This window comes from Camelus bactrianus, chromosome 13, assembly GCF_048773025.1.
Source record: "Camelus bactrianus isolate YW-2024 breed Bactrian camel chromosome 13, ASM4877302v1, whole genome shotgun sequence".
NCBI classification, from domain to species: Eukaryota; Metazoa; Chordata; class Mammalia; order Artiodactyla; family Camelidae; genus Camelus; species Camelus bactrianus.
In genome coordinates, this window is record NC_133551.1 from 44,759,449 (window position 1) to 44,775,850 (window position 16,402).

General features: G+C 39.5%; 1 protein-coding gene across 4 annotated transcripts in view; it reads left to right on the top strand.

Annotated features, from left to right (window-relative positions):
* Positions 1 to 11,116: 11,116 nt before the first annotated feature.
* The window catches only part of SPATA6 (spermatogenesis associated 6), a 107,312-nt gene continuing 102,026 nt past the window's right edge, over positions 11,117 to 16,402 (top strand). For 3 of the 4 annotated variants that reach the window (XM_010951149.3, XM_045513824.2, XM_045513820.2), the window contains exon 1: positions 11,117 to 11,397. In XM_010951149.3, coding sequence (XP_010949451.2) covers positions 11,347 to 11,397 — 51 coding nt within the window. In that variant the 5' untranslated portion in view covers positions 11,117 to 11,346. The remainder of the gene's footprint in view (positions 11,398 to 16,402) is intronic. The other variant, XM_010951141.3, reaches the window with a different exon arrangement.

Below are 16,402 nucleotides of genomic sequence, written 5' to 3' on the forward strand. Positions count from 1 at the left end.
GGTAGATGAAGGGGAGAAGCAATGGAGTGGCAGCAGGGGAGATGGAAAGAGAGGAAGATGGAGGGGGTGAGAAGTGAAAAGGGAGGGAGAGACTGATAGATCATTTTAATCTGTAGTATCCAAATATGCTCAAGTCCAGCTTCATCCTCCCTGTTTTATGAGCAAATAATTGCTAGTTGTGTCTCCCACAGGATGTTAATTCCTGTCTATTATTTGTCCTGTCTTGCCTGCTTGCTATTTGAGTCCCAATTTTGTTCCAGGTGGTACCATGAGATGAATGATAAATGGTCTATACCAGTGGTTTTTCAACCTGGCTGTAAGGTAGAATCATCTGTAGAATTAAAAATCATATATATATTTATATAAAATTATATATTTATAATTTTTATATCATTATTTATATTATATATTAATATATTGTAATATAATTTATATTATTTTATAAGTGTTAATATAGCTATATATTTATAAACATTGTATTTTATATTAAATATTTATATAAACGTCTATTTATTTTTAAGATTTATATTTATGCATAATTTAATATACTTATATATGTATTATATATAATCAGACACTTTGGGAATGAAGCCCAAGTGTGTATAGTTAAAAGAATTCCCTCAAGTGATTCCAGTCAGGAAAGAGACCCACTGGGTCTCGGTCACTAACATCCTTTTCCCACCTGCGATCCGTTCCACTCTAGCCTCCCCTATGGCTCAGGAGGCCACGTGATACTTAATGGAGGTCTGCTGGGGATGCTCCTGGAAACGCTTTTACTTTCCTACACAAAGGGACAGGCATGACATTCTGCCTCGTTGGTGCTGCCCTTTCTCCTTTTTCCTGGAGTGAATATGGACAACCTGCCTGAAGACAGCCAGCACAAAGACCAAAAAAGTTTTAAACAGCAACAACAATATTAACAAAAAGGTACTAAAGGCAGTGGAAGGGGAAGCTAGAAAGGCATGAGTTTTCGAACCAGGTGGGCTTCCACAGCATCCCTTTCCTGCCCTCCTCTGGACTTCTCGTTGTTTGAAATAATCGTCTTTATTTTGTAAGCCAACGATAATTGCGTTTTCTGTTACTTGCAAGTAAAAGTAATTTACCTGAGTATTTGGTGTTTTCTTAGGATGAAGGCTATCATGATTGAGAAAAGAGAAGTACAGCCCGTGCTGATGTTCAGAGCTCAGAAAACGAGGGCTCCTAGGGTGAAAATGTACGATGGCTTTGAGAACTTTTTTTTTTTTTTAACTGGTTGTCTTAGCTAGCTGGGTCTGTTGTAACAAAGTTCCACAGACTGAGAGGCTTAAACAGAAGTTGATTTCCCCATCTTTCTGGAGGCTAGAAGTTCAGGATCAGGGTGTTGGCAGGACTGGTTCCTTCCGAGGTTCTCTCTTCGGCTTGGAGATAACCAACTTTCTCTGTGTCTTCACACAGCCTTTCCTCTCTGTGTGTCTGGGTCCTAATCTCCTCCTCTTATCAAGATATCATTGGATCAGGGCCCACCCCAACAACCTCATTTAACCTTAATTACCTCTTTAAAGACTCTGTCTTCAAATGCAGTCACATTTTGAGGTACTGGGGGTTAAGACTTCAACAAATGAATCTTAGGGGACACAATTCAGCCCATAATACTGGTGACTAAAACTGGGCCAGGAATAAGATATTCGTGATTGGCTGTGATTCCAATCCTCACTATAATCACCTGGAGAAATTTTTAAAGCATAGATGCCTGGGCCTTGCTCCCAAAGGTGCTGATTTAATTAGTCTGGGTGGGACCAGATATATAATTTTGGGTATTATCAGCCATTATTTCTCTAAGTGGGAGTTGGTTAAACCAACTTTATTTATTTAAAAAAAAACCCCAGAACTTTGAGGGACAGGTGAGAAGCCAACCTTGATCTGATGGGTAGACACTGAGGGAGGAGCAATATACAAAGGGGTCTTCAGTGTAGGGGTCAGGCTGCATTTCAGAAAAGGGGGAGAGACCCAACTCATCTCCACTTTTCTTCCCTCTGAGAACAAGGGGAAACGAAGATGCCCAAAGGCACTGGCAACCACATCCATCTGAGAAAGAATATCCAGAACGGAACACCCAGCGGTGCACGGGGTGGGAGGGCAGTCACCTGGTGTCAAGATGGCCTCATGTCTTTTGTCCATACTCAATTAATGGGTCTGATTTACTTTCAAGGATGATATTAGAATTAGATTTTGTTGAAACTCGCAGGTGGCCTAGGAAGGACTGGAAGGGGCTGCTTATCACTTGGTGTGCTAGGAAACCATCCCCAACAGACACTGCCCAGGAGTTAGTCCTTTCCTGAGAGCATGACTTCAAAGGTCCTCTGGGGTCACTATTTGTGTCATGATTTTTAAATCTGTAATTTCTGTTGCAAAATTAATTCTAGGTTAGTTTAAGAAATTTACAGTCAGCCTGTTTAACTTTTAACCCACCTGCAATTTGACCAAATCAAGTACTGTATTATTTTCCTACTGTGGCTGTAACAAATTACCACGAGCTTAATGGCTTAATACAGATTTATTATCTTACAGTTCAGAGGTCATAAGTCTGAAATGAGTCTTTCAGGGATAAAATCAAGGTGTTGACAGGGCTGGTTCCTCTGGCGTCTCTAGAGGAGAATGCATTCCTCGCCTTTTCCAGTTTCTAAAGGCTGCCCTCATTTCTTAGCTCACAGCCCCATATCACATCACCTTTTCTCCTTCTGCTTTCATGATCACATTGCCCTCTGTCTGGCACTGGCTTCTCCTGGTTCCCTTGTGATTATGTAAGGCTGCCCTGGATAATGCAGGCTAATCTCCTCATCTCAAAGTCATTAACTTGATCACATCTACAAAGTCCTTTGCCATAGAAAGAAACATTTGCAGGTTCCACGGATTAGTATGTAGACATCTTTTAGAGGCTGTTATTCAGTTTACCACAAGTACTTAGTACTCCAGGAGCTTACAGCTTGGTAGTTGTGGACAAAAACAAACAGTGTCTACATCAGAATCTCCCTCTTCTCCCAATGACCACCTGACTCCAGCACAAGAGGACCCTTCTTCATTGAGAAATTCTTTCCTAAGGTAGATGCGGCTTACAGTCAAAGTGATGCTACTAGCCATTTGGGGACCCTTGTACACATACCCAGGTCCTCATCTTTCCTAAAGGGGAGACAGTACGGTTGAGTCTCAGGAGGCTGCCTACCAAGTTGGAAGTCATGCCCAATTCTAGCAGACCCAGTTTGTAGCTAGGGCTCAGAATTTTGCAGTGTGTTCCACTCCCATCTCTCGCTTTTCAAAAGCAAGCTGGCATGTTACACGTCCATTGTCTTTAAGGCTGTTATACGAAAAATTGGAAATGATTCCTCATTGGCATATTACTTTCTAAAACTCAGAGGAAAGGCGATCTAATTATCATTGGCTGAGCTAGCATACCTTACATAGAAAGAGAAGATAATAAAACAAAATATTTTTTTGGTAAGTATTATTACAGCTGCATAATACATTTTAAGTTCAAATGTATTTTTTCAAGGGGTACAATTCACACTGTTCTATATAAGAAAATTCTTACTACAGAGTGATCCTGCTTTATCTTTTCATTTCAAACTATATCAGAAACTTTGTCTTGTTTCTTATAAACCTTCCATACCATTCTAAGTGATAAATAAGCCCACAGTCTAGTGTTAGAGGTTTAGAAATAGTTCTACTTGAAAATATACAGGCTCAGGGGTGGAGGGCATAGCTCAGTGGTAGAGTGCATGCCTAGCATGCATGAGGTCCTGGGTTCAATCCCCAGTACCTCCATTGAATAAATAAACCTAATTACCTCCCCCAACAACAAAAAAACTTTTTTAATTAATGGAAAAAAGAAAATATACAGACTCATTCTGAGAATCAATTTAAGTGACAGAAATGCACTTTCAGAAACATAAATTTATATTGAAATGCAAGATCATAGTAACATACATAACATATTCTATTAATATAACAATTGTCATCCTGATCATCTGGTTGTATTGCATCTTAAACTAATTGGCACGTTTGCTATTGATAATAATAAACGAATAAATAATGAGAGGCCACATTTTATAGCAGAAAGAAGGCTGCCTTTGGAACAGGGCAGAGTAAGGTTCACATTACCACTGTGTCAGGCACTGTCTGTGTGAGCATGGGCCAGTTAATTCACTCTTAGAGTTTGTTTCTTCATTCATAAGATGAGGATTCAAATACTTACCTTGTAGAGATGTGTGAGGTATATAATTATGTATATAAAATACCTTGTACAATGCTGGTATATAGTGCACCATCACTGAATGGTTACTGTGGCTGTTCTTATGGTTACTTGTCTTATAACTAATGAAGACACTGATTTTATTGGAAATCAATTCCCTTATGGATACTGAACATGAATGAAAGGTAATAGAAGCCTTTAAAAATGTCTCTGACCTTCTGACACTTTGGCCAGGGAGTCTAAATTACCATCTTCACTTCATAAATGCAAAGTAGACTAAAAAGAAAAAAATGCTCTAATTTATTCCCTCCATGTATTTATCAAATGAGGTAGGATCTCTGGGAAAGATTAAGAGCTCACATTTTTTATTGGACTTATTTCCCATAAAATTTCAGAGAGGATGAAAGGAGAGGAAGTACAGAAGCAGTGCTATTTCTGTTTTATCTGCTACCTGCAGTTATAAATCTTCTTGAGATATCATTAATTATAGTGGTGCCATTCACAACGCTGCTATTCAAGCCTGTTAGAGTTTTCACCCAAAATTCTATGCCTGGGGCTTGGCAGCTGAGTTTTTATATGAGGCTGAAATTCGGAGGCCATGACAGAGGCAACACCTTCAAACTAGCCACTATAGACTAAATGTCTGTGTCCCCTCCCCAGTTCATATGCTGAAATCCTAACCTGCAACGTGATGGTATTTGTGGTTGGGGCCTCTGAGATGTAAGTAAATCATGTGAATGGAGTCTGCATTAATGTGATTAGTGATCTTATAAAAGAGACTCCAGAGGGCTCTCCCATCCTCTCTACCGTGTGAGGATATGAGAAAACAGCCACCTGTAGCCCCGAAGAAGACTTTCACCAGAACCCAGCTGTGTTGGCACCTTGATCTTGACTTATAGCCTTGAGAATGGTGGGAAATAAATTTCTGTGGTCTATAAACCATCCGGTCTATCGCGTTCTGTTCTAGCAGCCCAAACTGACTAAGACAGGAGCTGTGCAGAGAAAGCCCAAAAACCTTTGAGGGGTTTCCCCAAAACTTCAAGGCTGAGGGATGAGCTCTGTGTGCACAGGTGAGGACACATGAGGCTTCCCAATTAGCAGCTGCTACAGGGTTGGGAGCAGAAGAGAGACACTTGAGATCAAGCAGTGTCGGGGGACACTAGAGCTTTGAACCTTCCATTGTGGAGAGTTCTTTTTAACACTCTAATCCTCCAGGAATCCAGCTGATCCACCAGATAGACTGCACTGTAGCAGAAAGGATCATTCCCTATAGAAAGAACCACACTAGACTTGCCTTAACAAAGCCTACAACCAAGCTTGACAAAACCCATGAGAGACAGAGTTTGGAAGTTGACCCCTACTAAGTCAGAGGGGCTATGAAAGTATTTCGAGATGTCCACATATTTGCACTAACAAAGTATATTGCTAAGTCTACCCAAGTCTAAGGCGATCAGCCAGTAATTAAACTACCTGCTAAAACAAGAGTCAACACTCTTCAGAGAAAAGATAATAGAATCCAAGTCTTACAATGTATTATTCAGAACATCCAGTATTCAATTAAAAAATCACTAGATGTACATAGAAACAGGAAAATGTGATTCATAGTCTTGAAAACATGCAAACATGTAGTTAATAGAAACAGAACTTGACATTCTACAGCTATTGGACATACCATACTGAGACTAAGTACTGTAAATATGTACAAAGAACTAAGGGAAAATATGTTCAAAGAGTAAAGGAAAATATGGTCCTAATGAGTGAACAAAAGAGGAATCTCAGCAGACATGTGGAAACTAAAAAAGGAAAAAAGTTTAAATGGAAATTTTAACACCAAATAATACATTAACTGAAATGAAAAATTTACTGGATGGGCTTAACATCAGATTAGGGGTGGCAGAAGAAAGAGTCAGTTACCTTGAAGACAGATCAGTAGAAATCACACAATGAAGAATCTGGAAAAAAAAAAAAGATTGAAGAAAAATAAAGAAAACATCAGAGACTTGTGGACAAGAGCAAGCATACAGACTAGTATATGCTCTTAGTTTATAATCTAGATGTCAAAACCACGAAAGGACAACAAAGAAAATTTTAGGTCCAATTTTCTTATGAACATAGATGCAAAAACCTAAACAAAATATTAGCTGACATAATACAAAATAGCCAAGTATGGAAAAACAGGGTAGGTGCAACATCAGGAAGAAGTCCATCAGTGTCATTCACTTCACACGTAGGCTGAAGTTGACAGCTCATATGACTACCACTCAGTATAGGAAGAGCATTTGAAGCTGTTCAACACCTATTTACTTTGGTATGAATTAATATAGAACTAAATATATACAAAAGACATAAAAATAGTATAATAAACTCCAACATACCTGCCGTCAACAACTACATGGCTAATTTGTTTTATCCATACCCTCGTCCACTTTCCTTAACTAACAACTCCCACTTTCACTGGAGGTTTTTGAAGCAAATCCCAGACATCATATTTCACCCATAAATACTTCAGTGTGTACGACTTTATAAAAGATAAGTGCTCTTTTTTTTTTTAATAACCAGACTCCAGTACCATCATAAGTTCTAAAAAATTATCAAAAATTCTTTAAGATCATCACATGTCCAATCAGCATTCAGATTTCCTCTCTTGTCTCACACTTTATATTAGGTTGTATCTCTTTAGTCTCTTTTAATACACAGCATCCACAAGGTCTCCCTTTTTGTTTTTATTTTTGTTTTCCCTTTGCAATATATTTGTCCAAAAAATCACATTGCCATCATTTTGCTGCTTGCATCCTTGTGGTTCTGTTTAACAAGTTAGTTACTTTAAAGATTGTATTTCTAGTACATTGGTGATGTATTTGGATGCTACGTCAGATTCAAGTTTGATTTTTTGGCATGAAAGGTGGTGTTTTGTACTCATATTGCATTGCCCTGGAAGGAACATAATGTCTGATTATCTTTTTTTTGTGATGTTAAGATTGACTGGTGTGTTTGAGTGTTGTCAGACTGAACTGCCTATGATAAGAATCCTCATCAGTTTTTCATTAATGGTTTTAGTAGTCGTGAATATTCTAATTCTTCACTTCTGTTCATTTATAGCTGAGAGTTTTCTAGAAAGAAAACTTTGGTCACCCTGAGGTATAGTTCAAACAAGAAATTCAGTATGAATGCTTAATTTCTTCCTTCTCACTTATGAGATTTCTGAATGAGTTGGTTCTTAAATTACCCCAAGCTGACTCATGTATTTTTTCCCCTTTGAGTAACATTACCAACTCATGGATTTTTAACATATCTGATGTGTTTATTTTTTATTTTATTTTATTTTATTTTTCTGATGTGTTTAAAAGTAATTCAATTATCATTCCTTTTGATGCTTGTGGTAGACAGAATAATGATCAAAGATGTCCATATCCTAATCGCAGGAATCTGTGAATATGTTATTTTAAGTGGCAAAGGGAGGATTAAGGTTATATATGGAATTAGAATTGTTAATCACACGACCTTGAGAAAAGGCAGTTATCTGGGTGTGCTCATGTAATCATAAGCATCCTTAAAAAAGGAAAAAGGGAGTTAGAAGAGTAGGTCTGAGTTCTGTAATATGAGAAGGATTTGACTTTTCATTGGCTGGTTTCGAAGATGGAGGAAGGGGACCATAAGCCAAGGAATGCTGGCAGCCCTGGAAGGTGAAAAGGAAACAGATTGTCCTCTAGAGCCTCTAGAAAGGAGCCTAGCTGATGCTTTGATTTTAGCCCAGCGAGACCTGTGTCAGACCTCTGACCTACAGAACAGTAGGATAATAAATTTGGGTTGTTTTAAGTTTCCAAGTTTGTAGCAATTTGTTATGGCAGCAATAGAAACCCAATATAGTGCTCACCATCTTTGTAAGAAAAATATCAGTAATAACAATGGAACAAACAAAGAAACTATTCCAATCAGTAAGAGTTTAACAGATTTGATAGATAAACTTATAAAAATAAAATTTTCTCTACAGTTGTAATAACTAGCAAATATAATGAAAAATAAGAAACTATTCTCAATAGAATAAAGAAAAAACCATAATTAAACACCTAGGAATTAAGTAGGACATTTATGCAGAAAACTCAAACTCTACTAAAGAACATAGAAGATGAACTGATAAATGGAGAAACATTTATGTTCTTGTACAGGATGATGCAATATTACAAAAATGTCAGTTCCCCAAATTAGTCTATAAATTTAATGTAGCACAGTAAAAACTCCAGTTGGACTATTTGAGAATCCTGATAAAGTTATTCTAAAATAAAAATAAGAATAAAGGATCACAAATAGCTAAATCAATCTCATAAGAAAAAGAGAGAGAGAGACTTGCCAAACAGTCTAGTCATAAAGCAGTGTGATACTGTTGCAAGAAAGACAAATAAAACACTGGAACAGAATAGGTAGCTTTAAGACAGAACTTTAGGTAGTTAATATTTGATACAGGTGGTACCACAAATCAGTGAAAGAAAGTGTAGAATGTATGCTGAGGAGGTATTGTTGGGAAATCTAGCTTACTCTCTACAAGAAAAAACAAAACAAACCAAAACCTGGACTCTGGATTCCTATCTAATATGAACTGATATCATATACAAAAATTGAGCCTTGATGGATTAAACATCAAAATGTGAAAAGTAAAACTACGAAGTTGATAGAAGAAAATATTGGACAAATTTCTGTCACCTGGGAATGAAGGGAGACTTTTACTTAAAATGTCAGAAACACAAACACAAAATATAAAGCAAAAATGATTGATTGTTTTACACCGAAGTTAGGTATTTCTATTAACTGAAGTATACCCTTGACAAAGTCTATAAACCAATGAAAAAGGGAAAAGATATTTGCATGTCTAAAACTGACAAGAGATAAATAACTAGACAGAAGAGTTCCTCCAAGGAAGACAAAAACTCCAATAGAAAAATGGGCAAAGAATATGCAGAATGAGCAATTTATTGTAAAGAAAGGAGAAAATCTTAGAAGCATATAAAGATATGCTCAGACTCATCAAGAAATCCAATAATGAGATGGTACTTTACATCTGTTATACTGAAGGAAACAAGAAAGCTTGATAATGCCAAGGTTGGGAAGAATGTGGGGGCATAGTAACACTCAAGCACTGGTCGTGGGAGTACAGGCTGGTGTGGCATTTGGGACAGCAACTTGGAATTACTTGGTCAAACTAAGAATACTCATACTCCATTACTTAATTTATCTTCTGTTCATAACACAATATATAGAAAATAAAAAGACCAAGCGCAAACCGGCAAGATATATGCAACATATCATAGACAAAAATTAGCATCTAGAATACATGAAGAACTAATATAAATCAGGAGAGACAGAGGGACAGAGGGAGATAAAGAGAAGCTAACAGAAAAATAGGCAAGAGAACTACGAGGCGGTTCACAAAGAGAAAATGGAGAGACTTATAAAATCATGAAAAGTAACAAGAAATGCAAAATAAATTCACAATGAGATACCTAGACTACACAAACCCAAAGGTACAAAAATTAAACATTCAATACCAATACCAAATGTTGGTAAGGCTGTGGAAAAGTAAGAACACTTACACACTCCCAGCAGGAACTCTAATTGGTACAACTACTATGGAAAATGGTGTGGCATTTTCTATTAAAATCCCACGTGTGCAAAACTTCATATCCAGTCGATCCACTCCTACTCTAGCATATGTGCACTACTAGAATGCCCATAACAGCATTGCTGATGACAGTTTAAATGGAAACAATATAAATGACCATCAATAGTAGAAAGCATAAGTAAATCAATGTATAGTCATATATTATGTTGGACATATTCCACTGTCCAACAATGGAAAAAACTACCTGTTACACAGCATCAACACAGAGAATCCTACAACATAAGAATGAGAGAAGAAAGTCATAAGAGAATACATATAACATCAATAACAGGTAAAAGTTAAACAACATCTTGCTTAGAAATGCATTTATGCCTAGCAACAGTATTTAGAAAAGCAAGGGAATTATTGTAAAAGTCAGGATAGTGGTTACTTTCAGAGCAAGGAAGTCAATGCAATAGTTGGGGTATTTCTAAGGTGCTAGTAATGTTCTACTTCTTAAACTGGGTATTAGTTGCACAGATACTTGCTTTATTGTCATTGTTTAAGATGAACATGTTTTATACACTTCTGTATGTAAAATGTATTTCGCACTAAAAATGATTTTTAAAACAACTGGATTGGGCAATCCCTTAGATTCTTTTAATCTTTGGTGATCTATGGCCCAGGCCCTTTGCAACTGGATTTATTGTTGGCCCATCATTGACAGTTCAGTTTAAACAATATACACTGAGAGGCGTACACTGGTAAATTAGACAGGAAACCTTGAAGGGAGAGGAGGACGAAAGAGCAAAGAATCCCGGAATAGGAGACTAGGAAGAGGAAGGTGACTTGATTGAAGCTTGTCTTCTCAGGGAGGCAACTGGAGTTTTACTTGAGATCTCCTGAGGTCCAGTCCTGGTTCTGTGTTTGAATTGGCAAGTCTCTTCTCCAATCCTCAGTTTTCTCATGCTGACTTTGAAAACCATATGGTGAAATTCAAATAAAATGATTAATCATTATTATTTTGTACAGTCGGGGAAACTGAGGCCGCAGAGGAATGCCACTAGCTCAAGTTGCCACTGCTACGTTGGCACTCAGGGCTCTTGAGTTCAACTCCTTGACCTGCGCATTGTCCTATTAAACAGCTTATTCTTTCCTTCCTCTGGCTTTGGGCCTGTGGTTTGATGTCACAGATGAACTGCCCCGCCCCACCCCTTCGGAATCCCCGCCTCCTCGCTTCTCCCAGCCCCGCCCCCATCCGTTCGCCCTCTCTCGGAGTCTCTGGCGCTTCCCCGCCCAGCCTCTCTTCCGGCCCCGCCCCTCCTGGCTGCCATGACAACGAGTCCGCGCCCAGCGCACAGCTGCTGCTCGGGCGGGACCCAGGCTGGACCGCGGGCCCCGGCCTGGGGGCCACAGCTGCCACCGCCGCCGCCACCTCGTCTCCTCCCTGTCCCCGCCCCGCCCTGCGTCTCCTCGCCTCCCTCGGGCCCGCGGTCGGGGTCCCTCCCCGCCGCCCCACCCTGCGCGGATGCCGAAGGTGAAGGCGCTGCAATGCGCCCTGGCGCTGGAGATCCGCTCTGTGAGTACTGGTCGCGCCTCCATCGCTGTCTCCTGGGTGTCGTTAGCCCCCGGAGTTTACTTGGGATGCCGCCTCAGCTCACTTCCGAGAACTCCGGGTCACTTCGAAACCTCCTCCACCCTCCGAATCATCCCTAAGGAGCTTGACTCCGTGTCCCCTCGGTCTTCCCCCATCTGAAAATCACGGACTCCTTCCCACTACAGCCACACAGAGGCCTGACCCCACCCCCACTCTCCACTTCAGCTCCCTTCGTTTCCTCCCAACTTCCAGTTCGGGTTCCTTCAGATCCTTTACAAACCACTTGAGAAAGTCCTCCTCTCCTGCCCTTCACTTTCCAGTGAATTGGGGTGACGGGGGCTTCTTTTTAAATTCCTCTTCTCTGCTCCTCTTCTTTTAGTGAGAAATTATTACTGGCCGGTCGGGCTTCTCCCCAGTCTTCGGGAGCGAGGTGGAGTGTATTTCCTTCCAAATCACTGCTGGCGGATTCTTTCAGACAAATTTCCAAGCTTCTGAGCAGTGAAGGGGCCTTTCCTCTCAAGTCTTCAAAGTAGCACCCCCACATCCCACAACGGAAGCGTGTCATCACTGCACACAGCGCCTAGCCCTCTCCCCCCAGGGCCAACCTCTCAGAAACCATTTCAGGTCCCTCCAGTCCCCAGACTCACCCGACATTGAGCGGGATCCCTTATTCTTCCCTTCACTCCAAGAAAGGCGCCAACTTTTAGAGGGAAACTGCTCATTCTCTAAATTTGCTGGAGAGGACTTGCAAACTCCCCACCCCACCGCAGCCACCTCCCAGACACGCTGAAGAGGATCCTGTTCCCCAGCCTGCTGTGGAAATCCAGCTGAGGCTGAGAACCCCCATGTCCTTCCTCAAGTGAAAGGCCTTGGAGCTCTCCATGCTATAAGCAAACGCCATCCCTCTGAATCATCTCGGAATACCCTTCCAAGGGGTGCAGGACTCCTTCCCCCTCATTCTTTACAGAACCCTCTCATTCTCTTCGGATGAAAGCTCCAGCTTCTCTCTTCTAGAGGACCCCCCCCCCAAAGTCTTTCCATACCTCCATTTTAGACCTGCAAGAAATTTGGACACAAAATTCCTCCTTCAGACCTTTTCCTCTCTTTTCACTTCTCTAAGTCCTTTTATTTCTCAACTCTTTCATCTCCCAGCAAAACTGTGTGTGTGTGTGTGTGTACGTGTACATAAATATCCAACAGTACTCCCCTGGGTGTACAGCAGGTAGCCCTCGCCACTTTCTTCCTGCACACCCTGCAGGCGAGTCTTCGGTCTCTGGCACCCCACCACCCGCTTCCCTGGCTTAACTGGCTGTCCTTCCTCACTTTACAATGAAGCCGCTGCAGCACAGTCCACGAACCCCCCAGGGAAGTCACCAGACCAATTTAGGACTTTTGAAAGGTCTTAAAGAAAGGCAGGCTGGGTAGGGCAAAGTGTGAGGCAGGGGTGAAGAAAGTTCCTGCTACTCTCGCTGTATCTATAAGGCTGCAGAGATTTTACTCGTTGCTGTGTCAGAAACTCTATAGTTTTGGATTCAGATGTTTTTTCCTTCCCACAGCTGCCAAAGTTTGGCAGCCTTTTTGTGAAGGAGGATTCATTTAGCAAAAGAATACACGAAGCTTCCTAAACTGCTGGGCTTGGGGTGGGGTGGGGTGGGTGGCAGTGAGTAAAACTGCGGAGTTCAGCCTGCCTAGACTCTGCTGCTGGCTGCGGCTTCCTCCTCTGCTAACCAATGGGCGCAGGCGCCTGGGGAGAGCGGCCGCCTGGCGGGCGGGCTGTGGCTTCCCTGCTTCGGCCAATCCCGACCTTCTAAGAGGAAGTACTTCTTGGTAACTGACTGCTGTCTGAAGGGGTCGGAGAAAGAAGTTATTTCACTTCTCTTCCTCCCTAGTATCAGTCTTAAGGCGGAAAGGGAATGACTGGATAATGGAGCTTTGTTGTTCATCGCGGCTTAAGAAATTATGAGGGTCGAAACATTACTGTTTCCTTTTTTTTTTTCAACACACGTTTGAGTCACATTTGACAGTTCTCAGAAATCTTAGCTATCATTGAATTTACTTTCTTTTCACAGGTAAGAAAATTGAGGCTTAGCATGGCCAGTGTTTTCTAGGTTTGCACAACTATTTAGGGGCAAATCCGCAACAAGATGCTAAGCTTTCTGACCACAAAAACCCTGTTAAGTGGCTCTGATGCTCAGAAGGAACAAACAAGACTGTTAATAATCATAGAAATTAAATACTTTTCATTAATTTGGCTTTGAATAGAGGAATTAAATGAGCATAGATATTTTAACATCTTTTCAATTTCAGTTTTTTCTTTTTAACTTAATGTTTTACATCTATAGGGTATACAAGTCAAAACTATGTAAGATGATACACTTAGAGAAATCTCACTTCCCAGCCCTATTCAAACCTATTTTCCATCTATTTTTGTCTTGTTATAGGTAACCATTGTTACTGGTGTCATTTGTGCTTCAAATGTTTCCTTTTGCAATATAATCAGATAGATACCAGCATTCACTCACACACCCACACGTTGTACATTCTCCCCTTCCTATATATGTTTTTACTTTCCTTTCTTACACAATAGGTAGCATCTTATATAAACTAGTCTGCACTTTGCTTTTTATTCTTTCCTTAGTCTATCTAGAAGATCACTCTAACTCTAAAAAATTTCACATATTCTTTTCCCTCAATTTTTTATTGACATTTTTCAAACATTCAGAGTAGTTGGAAGAATAGTATAATGAATAATATATCCCATGACCTATATAGATTAACTTGATATATTTGTATACATATTTATGTTTATATATAAAATAAAATTTTTTGCTAAAAATATGAAAATAAATTGTTGCTGTGAGACTCATAAATACTTCAGCTCCTAAATCTTCTAAAAATACATTGTTCTGCATAATTACAATACTGTTATTATACCTGAGACAATTATTAATGATTTCTTAGTATCTAGTCCATACTCAGTTTTTCCTGTGTCTAATCCATATTCAAGTTTTCCTAGTTGTCACAAAAATGACTTGTATAGTTAACTTTTTCAAACCAGGATCCAATCAAAGTTTACGTGCTGCATTTTGTTGTTAGGTCTTTTTGGTCCATTTTAATATAGAGCAATTCTGTTTTTTCATTCCCACAATGTATTTTCCCCCCGTGGGTTTAGATAAATTTATACACTCGTGTAAGCGTTATTCAGATCAAGACTGAGAACACGCCCATCACTCCAGTGAATGCCTTTGATTCCCTTTCAAGCCCCATGCGGAGGGAACTCCCATTTCTGATTTCTATCACAGAAGATTAGTTTGCCAGTACTTGAACTTCATAGTAAATGGGGCTATATAGTGTATAATATTTTGTGTTGGCTTCTTTGCTCATCATATTTTGAGACTCTTCTGTGTTGCTGTGCGTATCTGTGGTTTGTTCCTTTATATTGTGGAGTAGTGTTCTATCATATGATTCCTGTTTTATTCTTTCACTCACCACAGCAGGTTTATCCATTCTGTTTAGTGTTGATTATTTGGGTTGTTACCAGGTTGTGGTTGTCAGGGATAGAGCTACTATGAACATTCATTCCCGTAAAAGTCTTTAAATGCACGTTACCTTTTGGAGACCAGGCTCAAATACAGAATGTTATATTGTCTGAATTTCTTCCCCTTGTGGTGACATTTAATTTGTTTCCCATTCTTCTAAACTGGAAATTAGATATTTTATTTCTCCCTGCCTATTGAAAGTGTGGCACTTCATTATCTCCTCTCTCCATGTTTATTTTGATGTAGTTTTGTGTTCATGATCCTCTCATGCTTAATACTGTGCATATGAGCAAAAACATAGTAAACATGAAAGGTTTTGGTGGATAACAGTATTTTCCTCAACAAAGCCATGACTTCAGAGAAAATACGTTGCTGGGAAGAAAGTGTGACTTTTCACAATGAATATCTGGAAAATTATATAATGTGCCAAGTAACTTGTTTTAAAGAGCAGCAAAAATTGTATTTCCCATCACTTACACTTTTAATATTTGAAGCATTTTATCTCTCATATGAAAAAACATAGTTACTGCTTCTTCTCTCCACTTTCTTCTTGTTCAGTAGTGCAATTTTCATGAGATTATTTAGGAATACATAAGGAAGAAATTGGAGGTGCAGGAGTAAAGCCTAAGGCCTCAGTTATGAAACCAGCCCACTTGCTTTACCTGAATAGTGTCAGTTTGGGGCTAGTTTATATTATATAATTCCCCATTTTTCTTCTCCATACTCATCTCACTAGCTACATTACTCAAATTACTGGTAGCATCGGGGCAAACAGACCCAGGTCCTTTCAGTCACTGCTCATCTGAACCTCTGTGGTCCTTATCCGGCTTTTCTTAACTCTGTTATGCTACAGTTGGTAATTTCCCTGGAATAGAGACTTTTTAAAACTTTAAAGTACTTTAAACTTACAGAAAAAAACCCTAAGTACTGTGATCTCCTCTCACTCTGATTTAACAAATGCTTATTTTACATGTTTCCTGCAGATTTTTGTTTTTAAGAAATAAAATGTTACAGATCTAGTTAAGGTCACATCACACCTCTTCCTGAGCCCAGTATCCCTCCCTCCATCCCTCCCTAGAGGTTAGGTAATCAGTTTCATGAAACTGGAGTGTGTTCCCTTCGTTCGCATTTTTGTACTTCGGCTATGTATTTGTGCATGCCTGTGTACTATGTTTACTATTGTTTTGTTCTAAAACTTTACACAAATTGTATCATATTGTCTGTGTCCTTCTTGCAAACCTGTTTTTTCTGCTTTGCTGTTTTTGAAATTTGTCAGCATTGATTCTTGCAGATTTAGTTCCTCTCCTTAATTACTGTAGAATGCTTTATATTCATATGACAGTGATTTAATTCTTATTTTCCTACTGATGGACATTTAAATACCAGTTTTCCTCTTTTTTAATATTACCAACCATGTTGCAACGAGAATATTTGTACATGTCTTCTGG